The sequence below is a fragment of the Nannobrachium achirus genome, assembly GCF_963921795.1.
Source record: "Nannobrachium achirus genome assembly, chromosome: 6".
Classification (NCBI taxonomy): domain Eukaryota; kingdom Metazoa; phylum Chordata; class Actinopteri; order Myctophiformes; family Myctophidae; genus Nannobrachium; species Nannobrachium achirus.
Window position 1 is genome coordinate 10,008,033 of NC_137815.1, and position 18,651 is coordinate 10,026,683.

Below are 18,651 nucleotides of genomic sequence, written 5' to 3' on the forward strand. Positions count from 1 at the left end.
GCTTGTAGATCGGCTATTTTCAAATAGTCAAGGTATAAAATAGGGCTAAAGTGGTTCATGTATGTTTTATAATATAATGTAACTAGTAACTTAAGTTTTCAAATAAATGTAGTGGAGTAAAATACCAGTAAGACTCCCTAATCGGGAGATAAGCGACCGTCAGGTCACATGTATACACCGCTTTGCGTGATTTTAGGAACAAATCTGTAGGAGCAATGTCCAAAAATGTGTTTGAAAAAATCGGCCTGATGGTGGCGCTAAATGGGACAGATCCATGTTGATGCCAGGACTCTAGACATACTGTGTACCACTTTGCGTGATTTTAGGGCAACATTTGTGAGAGCAGTGTCCAAAAATGTGTTTTGCAAGAATCGGCCTCATGGTGGCACTAGAAAAGGTCCATGTGAGAAGGGGTGGAGGTTGTGGCGTGGCAGCCAAGGAGTGTGTGTGTGTGTGCAAAGTTTGGCATGGATAGGGGCAACGGTGGCGGAGATATGAGTAGGGGAAAAGTGTGACTTGTGACGTGACTGACAAACATACAGACTGACAGACAGCCGGTGGAGGTTTTCTACTACTAGGCTTGGGTGGTATCAAAGAATGTTTGGTACTGTATTCAAAGGAATCCCAAAGGTATGATTTAATTTAACTCAGTTAGCGCCGGGCGACTTTACGAGCGACTAGTTCACTATGGCGTTTGGTGCCGAGCGACTCGGAGCGACTTTTATATAAAAGCATTGTTTAAGCTTTTAATATGTGTTTATAGACGGAGCGAAATGGTTAGCTTACCTCAGCTAATGTCCACACGTAAACCGTGAAAAAAAAGGATACGATTATGACGTCACCTTTAAACCAGGGCTTCCTGTTGACAACAGGCCTCTGCTAGCGTTAGCCTCAATGCAACCATCCGACCCTCACGTAGCTTCACTAGGTCGGATTTTGATTCTGAAACTTTCTGTGTGGCATCTATATACGTCCCGATGCCCATACCAATGGTGGTTTGAGACGATCAAGCACGAATTGAACAGTATTGAGCTGAAATGGTGACCGGCGGCCCGTCCATGTTAAGTCAATGAGGACCAAGTCAGCGTCTCATCCTGTTATGTGGATTTAAACAGGCTTAACATGGGACCATGTCAGTGTATGGTGTATGGTGGTCTCTAGTGGTCATCTGGTGGTATGGTATGGTGAACGTGCATTCGTTAAGGTGGTCTGGTTAAGGTGGTCTGGGGGGATACAAAATAGCTATTTCCTGGCGTTATAAGCGCACATTCATATTCATATTTTGGAAATCTGGCCCTGTATGAGTTAATACAGTCAAAAAATGCAGACCCTCATAAATATGGAAAAGTGAATATTATTGCCAGGCATATAACTTCATCTAGAGATGACTTCCTCCAACTACAAAAGCAGTGTAAAAAGAGAAGAAAAGAAGCGCAGCAGCTGGATCAGTTGAACAAAAATTGTTTCAAAGACGTACTCCAAAGGTGTAAATCACATATATTTTTTCACTAAAGACGGAGTGCCTTGGGATTCCTTTCTCTGTAAGTCTGCTGTCTACACCTTTGGAATTTAGCAGTACTTCTTTGAAACAAATTGTGTTCATACAAAAGCAGTGTATAAGTCATCTGCTTTCATTCGCCCGCCCGCCAGGCAGCACCCACCACACACACACACACACACACACACACACACACACACACACACACACACACACACACACACACACACACACACACACACACACACACACACACACACACACACACAATCACTTCCATTCATTCAGCCCACTGAAGTGCGTGTATATAGATCCACCTCCACGCTGAAAACAAGTGTCACAAAGGGTCGTCCAGCATCGCCGTCTGGTTGCAAACCTTTGTGCCGGTGTTGCCAGATTGTGTGAAAGAAATGTAAGCAACTGCGGGTCTAGGAAAAAAAGTCCAAGGAAGCGACTATAGGCCATGTGAGCACTTTAAAACCTAATACATCAGCTATTTGAAAACAGACAATCCACAAGCTCACAATGTGAACAGTTGTGAGCTTGTGGATCTGCTATTTTCTTTTTTGTGAGATATGTTTTATTGCCAACAGATTATCAAGAGTTACAAAATTAACTCTTTTACTGCCACAGAATTGAACAAAAAGCTCCATCCACTGCCAGCTAAATTGAGAATTGTCGCTCATCTTTGAAGGCCTACTGGAGAAATTTGGTTTCGACTATAAAGACAACAATTATATGGCAACGTAGAATAGAATGTCTACTTTGCAACAGAAAAAGATTTCGAGCTTTTATCTTGTTCTGTTCATTAGCTAGAAGCTGCAGAATGTGGCCTAAAAACAGCTCTTTGAGAACATAAAGCTGAGAAAAATGCATTTTTGTGAAGAATACATTTTCAGGCAGAAATCTCTCTTTAGCCTTTTATTGTTGGCTTCAGTAACATCACACCTATGATCAGTGGTTGTTTACAAACAAATTCAAAAAAATAAAAACAAGAAAAAGTGTCTTTTTACACACTTTTAGTGTGTAAGAGAAGTAAGAGCAGTAGTAAGAGCAGTGCAGAACATTGACACAGTGACATGAGCTTCAGCCTGAATCCTGCTTCAGCTTTCAGGGTTCTCTTTATCTCACTGTGACACTACATGTCTACAGAGTGTATATGTGTGTGTGCGTGCGTGCGTGCGTGCGTGCGTGCGTGCGTGCGTGTGTGTCATTCAGCCTGCACAGGGCCTGGGGCTCCATTCTGTTTCACTCCAGCCAGGCTCCTCCGGAAGGGCTCCACCGGGTCTGCTGAACTCGTACACGAGCCCATGGTCGATCTGTAAATTATACAAATACATAATTACTATAAAATACATGAAAAATAGTACACCTTCAAGCTCACAACGCGTCACAGCAGAATGCGTGACGCCCTCTCTCTCACACACACACACACACACACACACACACACACACACACACACACACACACATCCTTGTGTGACTCGTACACAAGCCCATGGTCGATCTGTAAATTATACAAATACATAATTACTATAAAATACATGAAAAATAGTACACCTTCAAGCTCACAACGCGTCACAGCAGAATGCGTGGAGGTTGGGGGCCTACTATTTTCATCAAAAGGCCGTTTTAGAAATGTCAACCCCTGCCTCTCTAACATTCTATGCACTTCCTGCTTACCACACAAATATATATATATATATATATATATATATATATATATATAGTAATTATGTAAAAACAGCATTCATGGTCTGGAGAGGGCACTTTTTACAGATGGATAAAAGGGCAGGGGCTCAAGCCCCCTTTGATGTCTATGTGAGCATGTGCATGGTGCTAAGTCTGATTTACAGAAAAAAGTTTGTTTTTTCTTTACCTATCCTTGTCCTTGGACGACCACGATGTGGAAATGAAGAAGTAGGCTCATCATCATCGTCGACTCATCATCTAAAATCATAGCCAGGAAAATATCAAATAGTTTATATCTAAACAAATCAATTTACAATTTTGACATTTAGCAAATGACTTACAATAAGTTCATATATAACATAAAATGCAGTTATAGTAAATAGTTACCATGCATTTACTGTCACAGTGAAATTCCCTTTATACCCTGTATACCTATATAAAATGTCACAATGCAACATAGCTCTGTTTACACAAAGCTGTACTCCCTCCAACTATGTTCCCCATTTTCAACAGTTTTTATTTGTAACACTTGCTTTGGCAATGTAAACGTATGTTTTCTCATGCCAATAAAGCTCCTTTGAATTGAACTGAAAAGCTACATCATCAGCTACTGATGATGATGATGATGATGATGACGATAAAAAGAAACCTCTCCCTCTCTCTCACACACACACGCATCGTACGCACGCACACACAAACTAAGCCAATAAATCCTAAATTCCCATCAAATAATCTTAGTAGGCTGTGCAGTGCACGTACACTACACGCGGTACGTGCACGCGCGTGATAGGAACTCCACGTGTGTCCTGAGTAGCGACAAAAACAAACAAAGCACGTGGATCCTAACTGCTTGGATCAAGTTACTGATCCGGTCCGGATACGGAAACATTTCTTGCATGTATGTGTACGTGTAAATAGCCGGATGCAGTAGGCGGGCTCTAGACCGGATCCCAATGTCGGAGTGGCAACACGTCGCAATGGAAAACCGTTACCCACTGACCATCCCCCCATCCCAGGCTTCCAGTTCCACACGGATGCTCTGTTATCACACAGTATACAACTATATACAGTATACAACTATACAATACATACATGCACTGGATTGGAAGTCTTACTTTGGACAGTAGAATCGTGGCCTCTGTTCTCCGAGGGGTCTCTACGCGGAAGCCATTCTTCATTGGCCAAATCGCCCAGTTTGTCCGTCTTTTCGCGGCGGTACATGGGTCTCTGCTGCTGCGGCGATGTGAGCCCCCGGGCGGGGGGATCCATCCTACACGGGGGTCGAGCTCCGTCGGGATCGGTTTCCACAATATCACGAGGCTCTTGATCCATTTTTGGACCCCGGTTCTTCGCGACTGGCACCATCTTAGTCTGGGATCGCTTCCAATTTCGGGCTTTTGATCCGGTCGGGAGCGGATGACGTCCTACGTTCTTCAATCTTTTTATCTTCAATAACAATGGCTACAGTGATCTTTTTCTCTTCTTCATCATCATTATCATCATCATCATCGTCATCATCACGACCACCACCACCATGGGCGCTGGTCCTGGGTCACCAACACGGGTAGGTTGTGTAATCCTAATTCTAACAAAGTTTATTTCTATCGGTCAGGGGGGGTTGGGTCGCACTTCGGCGGAATGATACCAGCAAGTTGAGGCTGAGTTGGCCTAATACATCTCAATATTCTAGTACTGCTAAATACTACTACCTACTACAATTACTATACTACTAATACTATAAAACAACTGATTTCCGACAAAATGATCGCTTTTACCAACGTTTCTCTCTCTCTTTCTCTACTAACAGCCCGATGCATAAAACAATATAGTCCCTCAATGCTGCTAGCAGCTAGCAGTGGCGTCAGTTCAGAACAAGCTAAGGTATGGCAACATGACTGGTGTCTGGTGAAGACACCAGTCATGTTGCCATACCTTAGCAACAGGCACGATGAAAAGTACATTTTTATTATTTCCCCCTGTCAAGGTATGGCAGCTGCATACCCCTGCCATACCCAATTGACGCCCCTGGCAGCTAGTCGCTCTGGGCAGGCGGAGCCAGGACAGTCTGTTTACTTTTTTTTTTATGAAAGGTTTCCGGCTGTCCTCAAAATGACACAGACGACCAATTATGCATTCAAAAGTTGCGCAAGGACGACTTTTATCATAATCCATAAAAAACATCAAACGAACGAACGGGCGTATTGGCACAGATGTCCCTGGAGGATTGGGGCGAACAGGAACGTTCAAAGCAGTATAAGAGTTAAAATGTTATCTGAGTAACAATTTTCTGTCTCAGCAAGAAGAAAGAAGAAGAGAGAGAAAGAAAGAACAAGAAAACAAACAAAAAAACGTAATGTGGATCTGCTATTTTCAAAATAATCTTGGAGAAAAAAAAACCTGGGACATTCTGCAGTGACTTGCACTTGTAGTCGGGGGATATCTTAAAAGGTCCTGGAATAAATTCCTTACCAAAACATTTCTTCACCAATGTGTTTGTAAAGGTGTCTAGTAACACATCTCACAAAGACTGAAATTCAGTTTCCCTAGGAAAATCTTTGACAGCTAGGGTAATTCTGGGTCTCATTCACTCACTATACACCAGTAAGACTCCCTAAATCGGGAGATAAGCGACCGTTGGTCGCTTATCTCCACAAATATCACAACCTCCACCTCTCACGTCATACGGGCAGCCATAGTTACACCTGGAATGTTGAATCTCCATATATGGAGATAACCTACGCATCACACAAAGTCTGACCTCACCAGCCCATACTTGGGCATGGACGACTTATATCTCCATATACGGAGATGGCCATATATGGAGATACGATGACATCACAGAGTCCACAGCTGATGATGTGGCGTGATGTCATACAATACACATTGTTACTAATCTGTCGGTAGATAATGCCGGATGATGTCAGCAGTGTGATGTCATACTGATGCGGAGATATGAGCAGGGCAAAGGTGTGACGTGTGACGTGTGACCGACCGACCGACCGACCGACGGCCGGTGGAGGTTTTGATACTAAACTGCGACCTACGGTCGCAACTATACTATAGGGGGAAAAAAAAAATCACTCCCAAAAAATATGCTTTAAGTGGGATGTGAGGGGTCTAACTAGGTGTCTTTAATTATTCTGAATCCATTGCAAGCATTTGTTTTGCACAAAAAAAATCATTGGGCTAAAAACAGCCCATAAAATGATGGTTTAGTGATGAGTCATCACTTTACACAGTGGTATGGGGGTCCATTTCTAGCCCAAGGAATGTTTTTGGTGCAAAACAAATGCTTGCAATGGATTCAGAATAATTAAAAACACCTAGTTAGACCCCTCACATCCCACTTAAAGCATATTTTTTGGGAGTGATTTTTCCCCCTACGGGGGACGGTCCGCTATTCCGAAACACCGTTATTCCGACGGACCCCTAATCCGAAACAAAATTGAAAGACACCTTTATTCCGAATATAAGACTCTCACCCCCCCCCCCCCCCCCCCCTCTCTCTCTCTCACCTCACCTCTCGCGCTCATTACTTAGAAACACCCATCACCCCCCTCTCTCCCCTCTCTCCTCTCTCTCTCTCTCTCTCTCTCTCTCTCTCTCTCTCTCTCTCTCTCTCTCTCGCCCGCTCCACCGCTCTCTCTCTGTCTCTCTCTCATTTCAGTTTGCGATGCGTGCACGCAATGCATGTAAAAAGCCATGGGAATTAAGGAATGCACGCACGGTCAACAATCAACCCATGAACAAACATGATACAATTGATTTAAGTTCTTTATGAGGAGATGGAGTGGAGACAGTAGGAAGAACACCACCAAAGTCTTTTCAACTCTCCCAAAGTTGCATAACGTGCGCATGGATGCACTCACTGACTGTGTCACCACTCGACAGTGAGTACTGAGTAGCCTTTTTAATTCATTGCTCATCTATCAAGTATCAACCTTATGAAACAATTGCGCAGACCCACGCAATTGTCAAGACATGGTATTGTATTGTTGGCATGAAACATGATTGTGAAAGCAGTGTGCCACATGCAGACACAGCCTGCGCGATTATAGTCCAATGAATTCCCTTATGCAAGATTGAAGCTGTTTTTTTTTTGTTTTTTTTTTAGCCTACTTTTCATTCAATTTCAGTCCCATGCAATGCAGTAGGCCTAATGCTTTAACTGTTGCCTATTGGCTGTTTGTGCATCTGCTAGGCTACTACATTACAATTATTATGTCCGGTAAATTTTAATCATGCCGGTCATGGTGACCGGCAGTTTAAAATCCTAGCGCGAAGTCTGAAATAATGAATTCCTGCTCATATAAATGCCTACTTCTGCTGCTGACTTGACATGACAGTGAAATTAGAATCATTTAGGAGAGAGAAAGGCCTTCTTCTGAATGTGTGAGTGGCTTATTGGAGGGCTGTAGGCGGCGGCCTATCTTTGATGCAGGCATCTGATGGTTACATTTCAACATATATTGTTTTATTACGTTGTAATCACAAGATTTATACAGAAGGAGAGAGAGAGAGAGAGAGAGAGAGAGAGAGAGAGAGACGGACTGCGCCTAAACACTGTTCGAACGGTGTGAACGGACTATAGGGACTCATGGACTAAATATTAAATAATAGCCTAAATAATAGGCTATTCGGAGTAGCGGGGTCTTATATAAAAATTGGAACCACCGCTATTACGAATAATGGAAGTCTACGTTCGAAATAGGGGTGCGCCGGAATAGCGGTGTGTAACCCCCCCTATGTATAGTGTATAGTGAGTGAATGAGACCCAGAATTACCCTAGCTGTCAAAGATTCTCCTAGGGAAACTGAATTTCAGTCTTTGTGAGATGTGTTACTATAGACACCTTTACAAACACATTGGTGAAGAATTCTTTTGGTAAGGAATTTATTCCAGGATTTGACACTATTTCTAAAGATATCCCCCGACTATTGTAACAGATAGTTCTACATTTCAGTCTTGATACTTTTACTTAAGTAAAAAGTAAAAGATTTTTCCACCACTGGACCAAGCGTCCTTGACATGAAACCTCTGGACAATGGCATTATAGACACGCATTACACCCTACAATGGTTTCCATCAACAGCAGCTCAGCTTTTACAGCACTAGATCCTTCTCTTTGTTTCCCCCTCACACAGCATATCGTCGTCGTCGGGTGGAAACCTTGTATGTCCATAACCGTTCGTTGTGCATTTAACATTTTCAAAACGATTTAAACTAGTGAAAACAGCCGATCTAAAAGCACACAACGCCTCGCGGTGCGAGGCGTTGTGTGCTTGTAGATCTGCTGTTTTCACTACCACTACTACTAATACTACTACTTATGCAACGGCAGATGAAGCAGGGCTTTACTTTGCGAAAGAACATACACATTTGAAACTTGGAGATAAGAGATTTCCTCCCGACAACGACGATATATACTGTAGTATAGGTTGCTCAGATGAAATGTCAAAGTATGAACGAATAGATAGGGGCCAAGCCCTGGGATCCACTCAGTGAGTGTGAGATGGACAGCAAGGCACAGACTTAATGGAAACCGTTCCCAAGACGAGGAAAACCCTATAGCATGTGTACATTTTACATGGGTCCATCTATGGAAAAATGTTTTAAAGCCACTGGCTTAACACATCATTAGGAAACAAGCCCAGACAACAAAGGCAACAAGTATAGCAGAAGTAGTAGCTGAAGTAGTACTCACAACGAGTTGCATTGTGAGCTTGTAGATCGGCTATTTTCAAATGGCCAAAATGTATACAGAGTTAGAGCTAACTCTGTATACATTTCGTAGTACATTTCGTAAGTACTAGTAAGTCGCCTAAGGGCGAACAGCAACCTTGCTTTTCTAACTTATACACTATACATGTCAGTCTAATCGGTGTGGCTGCCTGGTTCTACAGACAGGGATCTCCATATATGGGCATAAAACGGATTGTATGTGGCCGATGTGGCCTCCATATATGGGCATTCCCATATGAAGTCCTGTTAGGGGAACCACACTAACTAGAATCCCCTTTATGCCCATATATGGAGATCCCTGTCTGTAGAACCAGCGACACTTGTTAGACTGAGATGTATAGTCTATAGGTTAGACTGACATGTATATATTGGCATTCACAGAGATGGGCTTGATACTGATGACATCAGGGGTCTCCATATATGGGCATAAAAGGGATTCTGTTTGTGTGGTTCCCCTGACATCACAGTGATGTCAGAGCGTGCTGTCAGAGCGTGACAGTCAATCAACAACAAAAGATCAAACCAAGCATTACAGATACAGACAGATACGGTCAAGATGTGACGTTTCTCATACTAAACTGCGACCTATGGTCGCAAAAAAGTACTGGAATTTGGAAATACTCCAGTAACGTAAAAGTACCTCAAGATTGTACTTACTGTAAGTACAGTACATTAACTCTTTTACTGCTTCGGACGTTCCCGTTCGCCCCAATTTTGAACCAAGCACGATGCCAATACGGCTCGTTCTTTTTACCTTGTCTGATGACTGTAAGCTGATGGAGGGTTGCGCTAGAGCTTAAATCGGGCCTAAAAAAGTGAGCCCGGCCCAACCCAGCCCGACAGAATTTCAGCCCGGACCGAGCCCAAGCCCGATACATAATTGACAATTGGAGACCGGCCCAGCCCGAAGACCGACATTCTAAACAACAAGCTTATATGATGCAGACGGCAGCATCCTTTTTTTCCTCATACAATATTGGTGATTCGTTAAGAACAGTGTCATTCTACCATTTTCCAACTGTCTTTATATATATAAAAGACATTGTAGCAAGCACCGTCCTAATTATGGAAGAAAAAAAAACATCGGAGCCTCGCTGGAAAACACAGCTGACGGCCGTCGCTAAATCAGGAAGCATGCGTACAGGGTATTATAGCTACAACATTCAATATTATTAGGAAATCCAAAAGTGTCTGTGAATGGTTTCAACGATCTCCTCCGCTCCGCTCTGCCACAGCGAGAAGCACCCACTGGCCAGCAGCCACCGCCACACACACACACACACACACACACACACACACACACACACACACACACACACACACACACACACACACACACACACACACACACACACACACACGGGAGCACACTCTCGTTGCTCAACTGTCTTAACGTTGCGCAGCAGCGCACATACAGTCACACACGCTCAACTGTGTCAAGTTGCGCCGCAGCGGTGCAGCGCAGCTTACACAGTCACAGAGACATCACGTTACCGTGCTGCGCTTGCCTACCGGATTATAAAAGACCGACCCGACCCAAAGCCCGACATATACGTGACAAATTGAGCCCGGCCCAGCCCGCGCCGCGCCGACCCGTCGGGTCCCGTCGGGCTCGGGCTGAACTTTTAAGCTCTAGGTTGCGCCGCCGTGTACAGTAAAAACATCTCCCGTAACGCTGCTCTCAAAAATCCACCGCACGTTAGCAATAATGGAGTCCCAAATCACTTCCTGGCTGTGTTCTGTGGATCTGATCTAGAAAATGCATTTCTATGCTCTGAATGTATGGCAAGCGGAGCGGCCCAATTCACATGTAGGCCTATGGCCCAATTCTTGCATAAGGCTGCCTGCCGCCAGTTTGGCTAAAGTACACATATGAGCGTCCATTGTAAAATGAATTAGTTTGGAAAGAATCAATAGATAATTTTCTATAACATCGCAAAGGTAAGCTGCTTTTTGCTGGCACCAGCCCCAATAAATACATAATAACATCTGGCAGTAGAACTGTTAATACATGTATAGAGAGGGTCCAAGCTCTGGGATCCACTCAGTGAGTGTGAGATTGACAGCAAGGCACAGCGCTGACTTAATGGACACTGTTCCCGAGACAAGGGGAACCCTAGCAAGAAGCACGTGTACATTTTTCATGGGGCCATCTCTTGAGACTTACTGAGGCAGTTTGGGGAGGGGAAATCCACACTTTAGCTTTTTTATAATACATATTGATGTTCATCACCTGTGGGGATGTGTTTTATTTTATTCCTGCTTCTGGGTCAGACTCAATTCATTTAGGGCCTAGAATTATTGAATGCTTTAACCAGTGAAAAATAGCAGATAATACAAGCTCACAGCGCGGCACCGAGTGCCGCGCTGTGAGCTTGTAGATCTGCTATTTTTTGCAAAAAGTCGTGAAAATGTGCTTCTGGGTGGTCCCTGGAACTAGATATTTTGAGATGCGGGTCCGTGGCCAAATACATATCATTTTGGGGGTCCTTCACATGAAAAGGTTTGAGACCACTGACATAGTAGTGTCTCACGAACAGACCAACTGAGCTCCAGTTAAGTGAAAAGGACCTTTTCTTTGACGATGGCTGGCCAGATTGCCGACACAGAAACATAGCGTTTTTCAAAAAATCTTAGAAGGATTCAAAAGACACTTATAGAATCGGGTCAAAATTCTAATTTTCACGATTTTAAAAAAAAATAGCAGATCTACAAGCTCGCAGCGCGGCACTCGGTGCCGCGCTGTGAGCTTGTATATCTGCTATTTTTCAATAGTTAAAGCATAAAATAATGATACACAATAATGTGTACCCGTTCTAAATAATACAGGCATTTTCCTTTTGGGAACCATTATGACATAGCTATAGTCTGATGTACATTATGGTATTTATGATCGATAATATTCACAATTAAACAAAACCAATTATTATTCATTTGCAAAACAAAAAGGCAAAAAAATAGCAGGCTACAAACTCACAGTGTGACACATTGTGCACTTGTAGATGGGCTAACCTTGCCGACCTATATAAATGACATACTATAAATAATACACGCAGTTCGGTGGGAACTAGAAACTGGTAAATTATAAATAATAATGCCCTCCCCTGTGTCACAAACAAGACCAGAACTATGAATTACTAGAGCCTATATATTCTGGTCCCTGCAGTCCGCCGTGACAGACACAGATAGAGGCTGGAGGAAGACGACTCCGGGGATTTGGGGGAACTGCTGGAAAAACCCATTAGGGTTCTTCTCCAGTGGCCTAACCCTGCAAGGCCCAGCGTTGCTTTTTGGCAACATTTTTTAAATCATTTTTTAAAAAATGTTATAATTAGTTTTCCTGTTCTTTTTTCACATTAACATCATCATTAAATCCTATTGTTTAGTATTACAATGCCATTGGCCACGATATTTGCATATAAATACGCCCCACAGAGGCTGACATTCACACTTCCCAGAGAAGTTGAAATTCCAGCGTCTGGAAGAACAACATCTCACTTTTTAACTGAAGCTATTCCTCACAAAAAGTAAAGTAAAATGCCTGTAATATTGTTTTTCGTGATCATTAGAATGTCTAGAACATGTACATGTGTTATTATTGTGAAAGATATCCCCAAAATGCAAATTGGAGCATGATTTATGATTTATGGCTATAAAACCTTACAAAAACATTATACATTTTTTAACATTACATTTTCCTGTGATTAGAACTCCTACAACACCATCTGATTTTTTTCAATTTTTTTTGGCCAGTAGAAATTAATTCGGGCCTTGCAGGGCTAAAGCCCCCTGGGGGTCCCCGCACCACCACCACCACCAGGACAGAAGCCCCCTCTGCCTCGTCCTATACGCTCCCTGTGTACATAATGGTCGCTTGTCGGGCAGAAACCTCTTAACTCCATTTCGTCGTTGTCGGGTGGAAACCTTGTATGTCCAAAACCGTTTGTTTTGCATTATCATTTTGAAAATGATTTAAACTAGTGAAAACAGCCGATCTACAAGCACACAACGCCTCGCGCCGCGAGGCGTTGTGTGCTTGTAGATCGGCTGTTTTCACTACTTTTGTGCGACGGCCTTGTATGATGAAGCAGGGCTTTACTTTGGGAAAGAACGTACACATTTGAAACTTGGAGATGCGAGGTTTCTGCCCGACAATGATGATATTATAGCATTTTCGTTTTGTTTCTTCGCAAATCAACGCCCTATACTCGATCATTCATACTACAGCAGGGGTCTTCAACGTTTTCAGGCCAAGGACCCCTTAGTTGAGAGAGAGATGAAGCAGGGACCCCCACAACCTTTTCATAGATTCCATATAGTTTCATTGTTTGACAGCACAATCACTGTATCTTGGATTCGTGTCAGTTTGGGTTTTCAGATATTTAACCACTTGAACGGTCAATACTTAATAAACTTGACCTGTCACTCCGTACTTAGTCTGCTCTTTTTCCCCTCTACACCAAACCTTTTTCCCGAAAATAGCCGATCTACAAGCTCACAACGCCTCGCAGCGCGAGGCGTTGTGAGCTTGTGGATCTGCTATTTTTTGGCTACAGTTCTCAGAATATGGACAATAGGGTTCAAGTTGTTAATATAAAAAGGATTGGAAGATTTGGAGGACCCCCTGTAGTGACTCTGCTGTTTTTCTTTTTTTTAATTATTATTTTTATTTGCAGTGGTGTACTTAAAGGCCCGCTGACACGCCCCGAAATTATAATAGTATGCTAAAGTAGGTCACGTGGTCTCTCTGAAAACGGTCTGAAACAGTCTGAAACTCATGTCACGGTGTAATCTGCCCATCGCTCCCCAACAACAGCTGACCAGTACAGTAAGTAGTCTAAGTACAGTCAATGAATTTGATTGGCTTATAATTGCGCATTCCCACATTGACGTCATAAAAATATTAACCTATATTTCAAGATGACTTCTTAAAGTGACAGTACCCCTTTAGATGACAGTCCTACTTTAAGTAAAATTTTGAGTTAGGCTGCAGTGCTGCACCCACACCAAAGTACCTATGAGAGTGGCATTTCAATGAGAATGGAGCATTTTTTTGCAGAAATCCTCTACTGGCATGAAAACGCTCCATTCTCATTCAAATGCATTGGCGGAATGGGGATTCCACTCTCATAGGTACTTTGGTGTGGGTGAGCCTTATTTGTACTTAAATATTTCCAATTTCCAATACTTTTACTTCTACTCCACTACATCTCGGATCCAAATGACATTTGTATCCGAGATAAAAAATATTGGAGTAAAAGTACAATATTATTGTACTTTGACTCCACTATATTTATTTGCAAACTAGTTACTTTGCAGATATAAATGATTATCCTATAAAACATACATTAATCCACTTTAGCCCTATTTTATACCTAGGCTATTTGAAAATAGCCTATCTACAAGCTCACAACGCCATGCAACGCTATGCAACAACGCGTGGAATCGCGATGCGTTGTGTACTACTGATCTGCTATTTTTGAACGTTTTGTGCTTTTACTTTTGGTACTTTAAAGTACATTTAGATGCGAACACGTTCACACTTTTACTCAAGTACATTTTGAATTCTGGACTTTTACTTGTCACCAAGTTTGTCTATACTTGCATTTCTTTCACCATAGTAAAAACTGCATGGTCTGGAAAGGGCAAGTTTTATAGACGGATAAAAGGGCAGGGGCTCAAGCCCCCTTTGATGTCTATGTGTGCACGTGCCTGCCGTCATCCATCTGTGTGCATAATATATGTATAGCAATTCTCCAACCGTAGCGAGAATGAAGGGTTGGAGGTGATGAAGAATTGCAGAAATATGGGGGGAGGGAAGTCTGACAGTGAGAGATGGCTTGATGGACAGCCAAATCATAATCAGAAAAATAAGCCTGCATGGTCATCCCACACAACCGGGATGGACCACAGAGCCACGATTGATTTTCTTATCACTCAAGATGCTATAGCTCTGGGAGAGAAAGCTCAGCTCACGCAATGGCGTGTGTGTGTGTGTGTGTGTGTGTGTGTGTGTGTGTGTGTGTGTGTGTGTGTGTGTGGTGACTTGTTTTAGTCACTTGTTTTAGGCAGCAGCATCTTCAGCCGCATAACAGTGTTCTCTCACCAGCCATGGCATGAAAACACGGTGGTGATTCAGCTCGGAACGAGTCAACGACCATTGAAAATACTATTATGATAAAACACCAAATACGAAGAAACGTCGGACTCGTGACTTGTGAGAGAGAACCAGACAACACAGACACCACAGTGTAAACTGTGGGCCGTCTGCTGACAGTGTGAGTGTCTGCTCTCTGGCTGCAAGTACAGTGAAACCACGCTAAAAGAACGCGTTCTGAAAATCCACGCGGCCACCTAACACGGCAGCCCCGTGGCCTTTTGGGATCTTAAAATGGGCCCTGATCCGGTAAAAAGGGCTTAGGGCCACAATTTGTCATTGGCATACAAATGCACTCTAAAAACTGCTGGGTCAAAAACAACTCAACTTGAGTTATTTTTGATCCAACTCACGGGTCAAATAGGGACCAATGCCAGGTTTGGTTATTTTAACGCAAGAAATTTGGTTATGAATGTTGACCCATAATTTGGGTCAAATAAATAACCAAATTATGTGTTTAGAATGACCCACGATTGTAGTCAATATGACCCAGGTTTTGGGTTGAGTGGGCTAAATGAATACAACCTACATATGCATAGTCTGGAGAATGACAATGACGATATTATCTGACATTAACATAAAATCAGAAATGTTTCAGGGTTTCTTCTCAGATGATTTACTCAAAGTTTTGTAAAATCAACATAAAAGTGCATAATTAAATATATATGCAACGATGTTGATAATACTATAATCAGAATAATTTAGAGAAGATAAACAAAATAATCTCAAAATTACCATGAGTTCTTCTCCTTCAGACCAGATGGGGGAGGGAGCTCAACCCTAAACTAGCAGCCAAGCACTTAAGGTTAGGGTTTAGGCTCAAATAGTGACAAATCAAATTCAGACATTATGACAGTCAGCTTGCCGAGACAGACACATGGATATGCCATATTTAGCATTTTTAGCTCCCAACAGCTTAGAAAATGTCTCTGGAAATCTAGACAAATGCTTTTCCCAGCATGCTTTGCAAACAGGTTCATGGTGCCTGTCCCCTGATTGGCCCAAAGCTAGACCAATGACCCAAGTACATGGGTTACCACTAACCCCAAAATGGGTCACCCCCAGATAAATATTACCTAACTCGAACAACCCTGGAATTGGGTCAAAATAATATCCCAATAACTCAAGGAAGGGTTGTGGCTCTGAGAAATTACCCTGAAATTTGACCTAACACAAATGACCCATGATTTGGGTCAAGAAATGACCCATGAGTTTTTAGTGTGTGGCAAAATCATACAAGGGGTTGCGTTGACCCTGTGTGGTCAACACAGCCTTGCAATAGAGAAAGGCCGCCACAGACAGACCCCGCTCCCAAGGGAAGAGAGACTATGCACCCACTGCACACAAAATGTGGTAGAAACAGAGCTACACTTTCTAACCACCTGCCCACTATACCAAGACATCAGAGACACATACTTCCCACAGATTACACACACCCGAAGTGAGTTTGAAAACATGACCAATGATGAAAAACTCCCATACCTAGTGGGAGAAATACAACAATGTTCGAACACAGCAGCAAGATTTGTGAACTGTTTGCGACAAAAGAAGGCTAGAAACACAACCACCCTAAGGACTATAAACCATGGATTGACATCTACACCTACTGCACATACAGTATGAAACAGAGCTGATACCTTTAAATGCATTTTGAGAAAAAATAATGCTGTTATTTGTTCCAAAAGCTTTATACCCTGTATATATATATAAAATGTCACAATGCGACATAGCTCTGTTTACACAATGCTGTACCCCCTCCCAATGTATATATCGTCGTTGTCCGATGAAAACCTTGTATGTCCAAAACCGTTTGTTTTGCATTTATAATTTGAAAAATGATTTAAACTAGTGAAAACAGCCGATCTACAAGCACACAACGCCTCGCACCGCGAGGCGTTGTGTGCTTGTAGATCTGCTGTTTTCACTACTTTTGTGCGACGGCCTTGTATGACGAAGCAGGGCTTTACTTTTTGCGAAAGAACGTACAGATTTGAAACTTGGTCGTTGTCGGGTTTCCACCCGACAACGACGATATATTCCCCATTTTCAACTGTCTTTATTTTATTTGTGACACTTGCCTTGGCAATGTAAACGTATGTTTTCTCATGGCAATAAAGCTCCGTTGAATTGAAAATTGAATTGTGTGTTGTTGTGGATGGAGCGACCTTACCTTCCCAGCACCTTGAGGATCAAGGAGACGACCAGCGTTCCCAGGAGGCCGCCGATGGCAAATATGGACACGGTCAGAGACCACAGGAGGGTGGAGGTCTCTGGGCCGATGGGCTCGCCGTACCTCTCCATCCATGTCCGGTTGTAGAAGGCCTTTATGTACTGTGGAAGCAGAGAGAGACGGGGGACGTCACCGCCGTAGCGTCAAACAGCTCCCACTGTAGCCACACAACATTGTAAAGCAGGGGTCTTCAACAGGGGGTCCGGGGACCCCTAGGGCAGGGCTTCCCTAACTTTTTTGTCTCAGGGCACCCCATACATATTTTTTTTTAAATCCGAGGCACCCCTATATTATAATTTTCACTCCCAGCACCTTATATTTATAGCGTTGTCGGGTGGAAACCTTGTATGTCCAAAATTGTTCGTTTTGTATTCATCATCTAAAAAATGTGCTAAACTAGTGAAAACAGCAGATCTGCAAGCACACAACGCCTCGCATCGCGAGGCGTTGTGTGCTTGTAGATCGGCTGTTTTCACTAGTTTTGTGCGACGGTCTTGTATGATGAAGCAGGGCTTTACTTTAACAAAAGACGTACAAATTTGAAACTTGGGAGACACAAGGTTTCTGTCCGACAGTGACGATATTTTAGCCATTATGTCACAAGGAAAACGTTGAGATAATAGCCATTTTGGTTAGAACCGACTGAAAATAACTTTGTACTTCAAGTTTAAAATGATACTAAATATTTTTTCAAGTGTCCAAATAAATTCCAAATATTATCAAATTATCTCGCGGTACCCCTGGACTCCCGTCACGGCACCCCAGGGTGCCCTGTCACCCACTTTGAAAACCTCTGCCATAGGGGGTCTTCAGCGGTACTACAGGGGGTCCTCCAAAACGTCCAATCCTTTTTATATTAACAACTTGAACCCTGGTGTCCATATTCTTGAGAACTGTAGCCAAAAATAGACGATCTACAAGCTCACAACACCTCGCGCTGCGAGGCGTTGTGAGCTTGTAGATCGGCTATTTTGGGCAAAGAGGTTTGGTGTAGAGGGGAAAAAAATTGGACTAAGTACAGAGTAAAAGGTCAAGTGTTTTAGGTAATGATGGCTCAAGTGGTTAAATATCTGAAAACACAAGTTGACATGAATCCAAAATACACTGATGAGTGTGCTGTCAAACGATGAAACTACTGTATACATGGAATCTATGAAAAGGTTGTGGGGGTCCCTGCCTCAACTCTCCCTCAACTAAGGGGTCCTTGGCAGATCTTCAAGATTGTAGATTTGCCATTTTCAAATAGCCAAATATACTGTGTAGGGCTGAAGTGGTTAGTGTAAATCTACAAGCTTGTAATTAACATTTTCTCATACAGTATTGTACTGGAGT

General features: G+C 42.8%; 1 protein-coding gene across 1 annotated transcript in view; it reads right to left on the reverse strand.

The window, feature by feature from the left end:
* The window catches only part of slc2a9l2 (solute carrier family 2 member 9, like 2), a 359,618-nt gene that overhangs the window by 300,625 nt on the left and 40,342 nt on the right, over window positions 1-18,651 (reverse strand). The window contains exon 4 of the mRNA XM_080728471.1: window positions 17,260-17,420. Coding sequence (XP_080584597.1) covers window positions 17,260-17,420 — 161 coding nt within the window. The remainder of the gene's footprint in view (window positions 1-17,259; window positions 17,421-18,651) is intronic.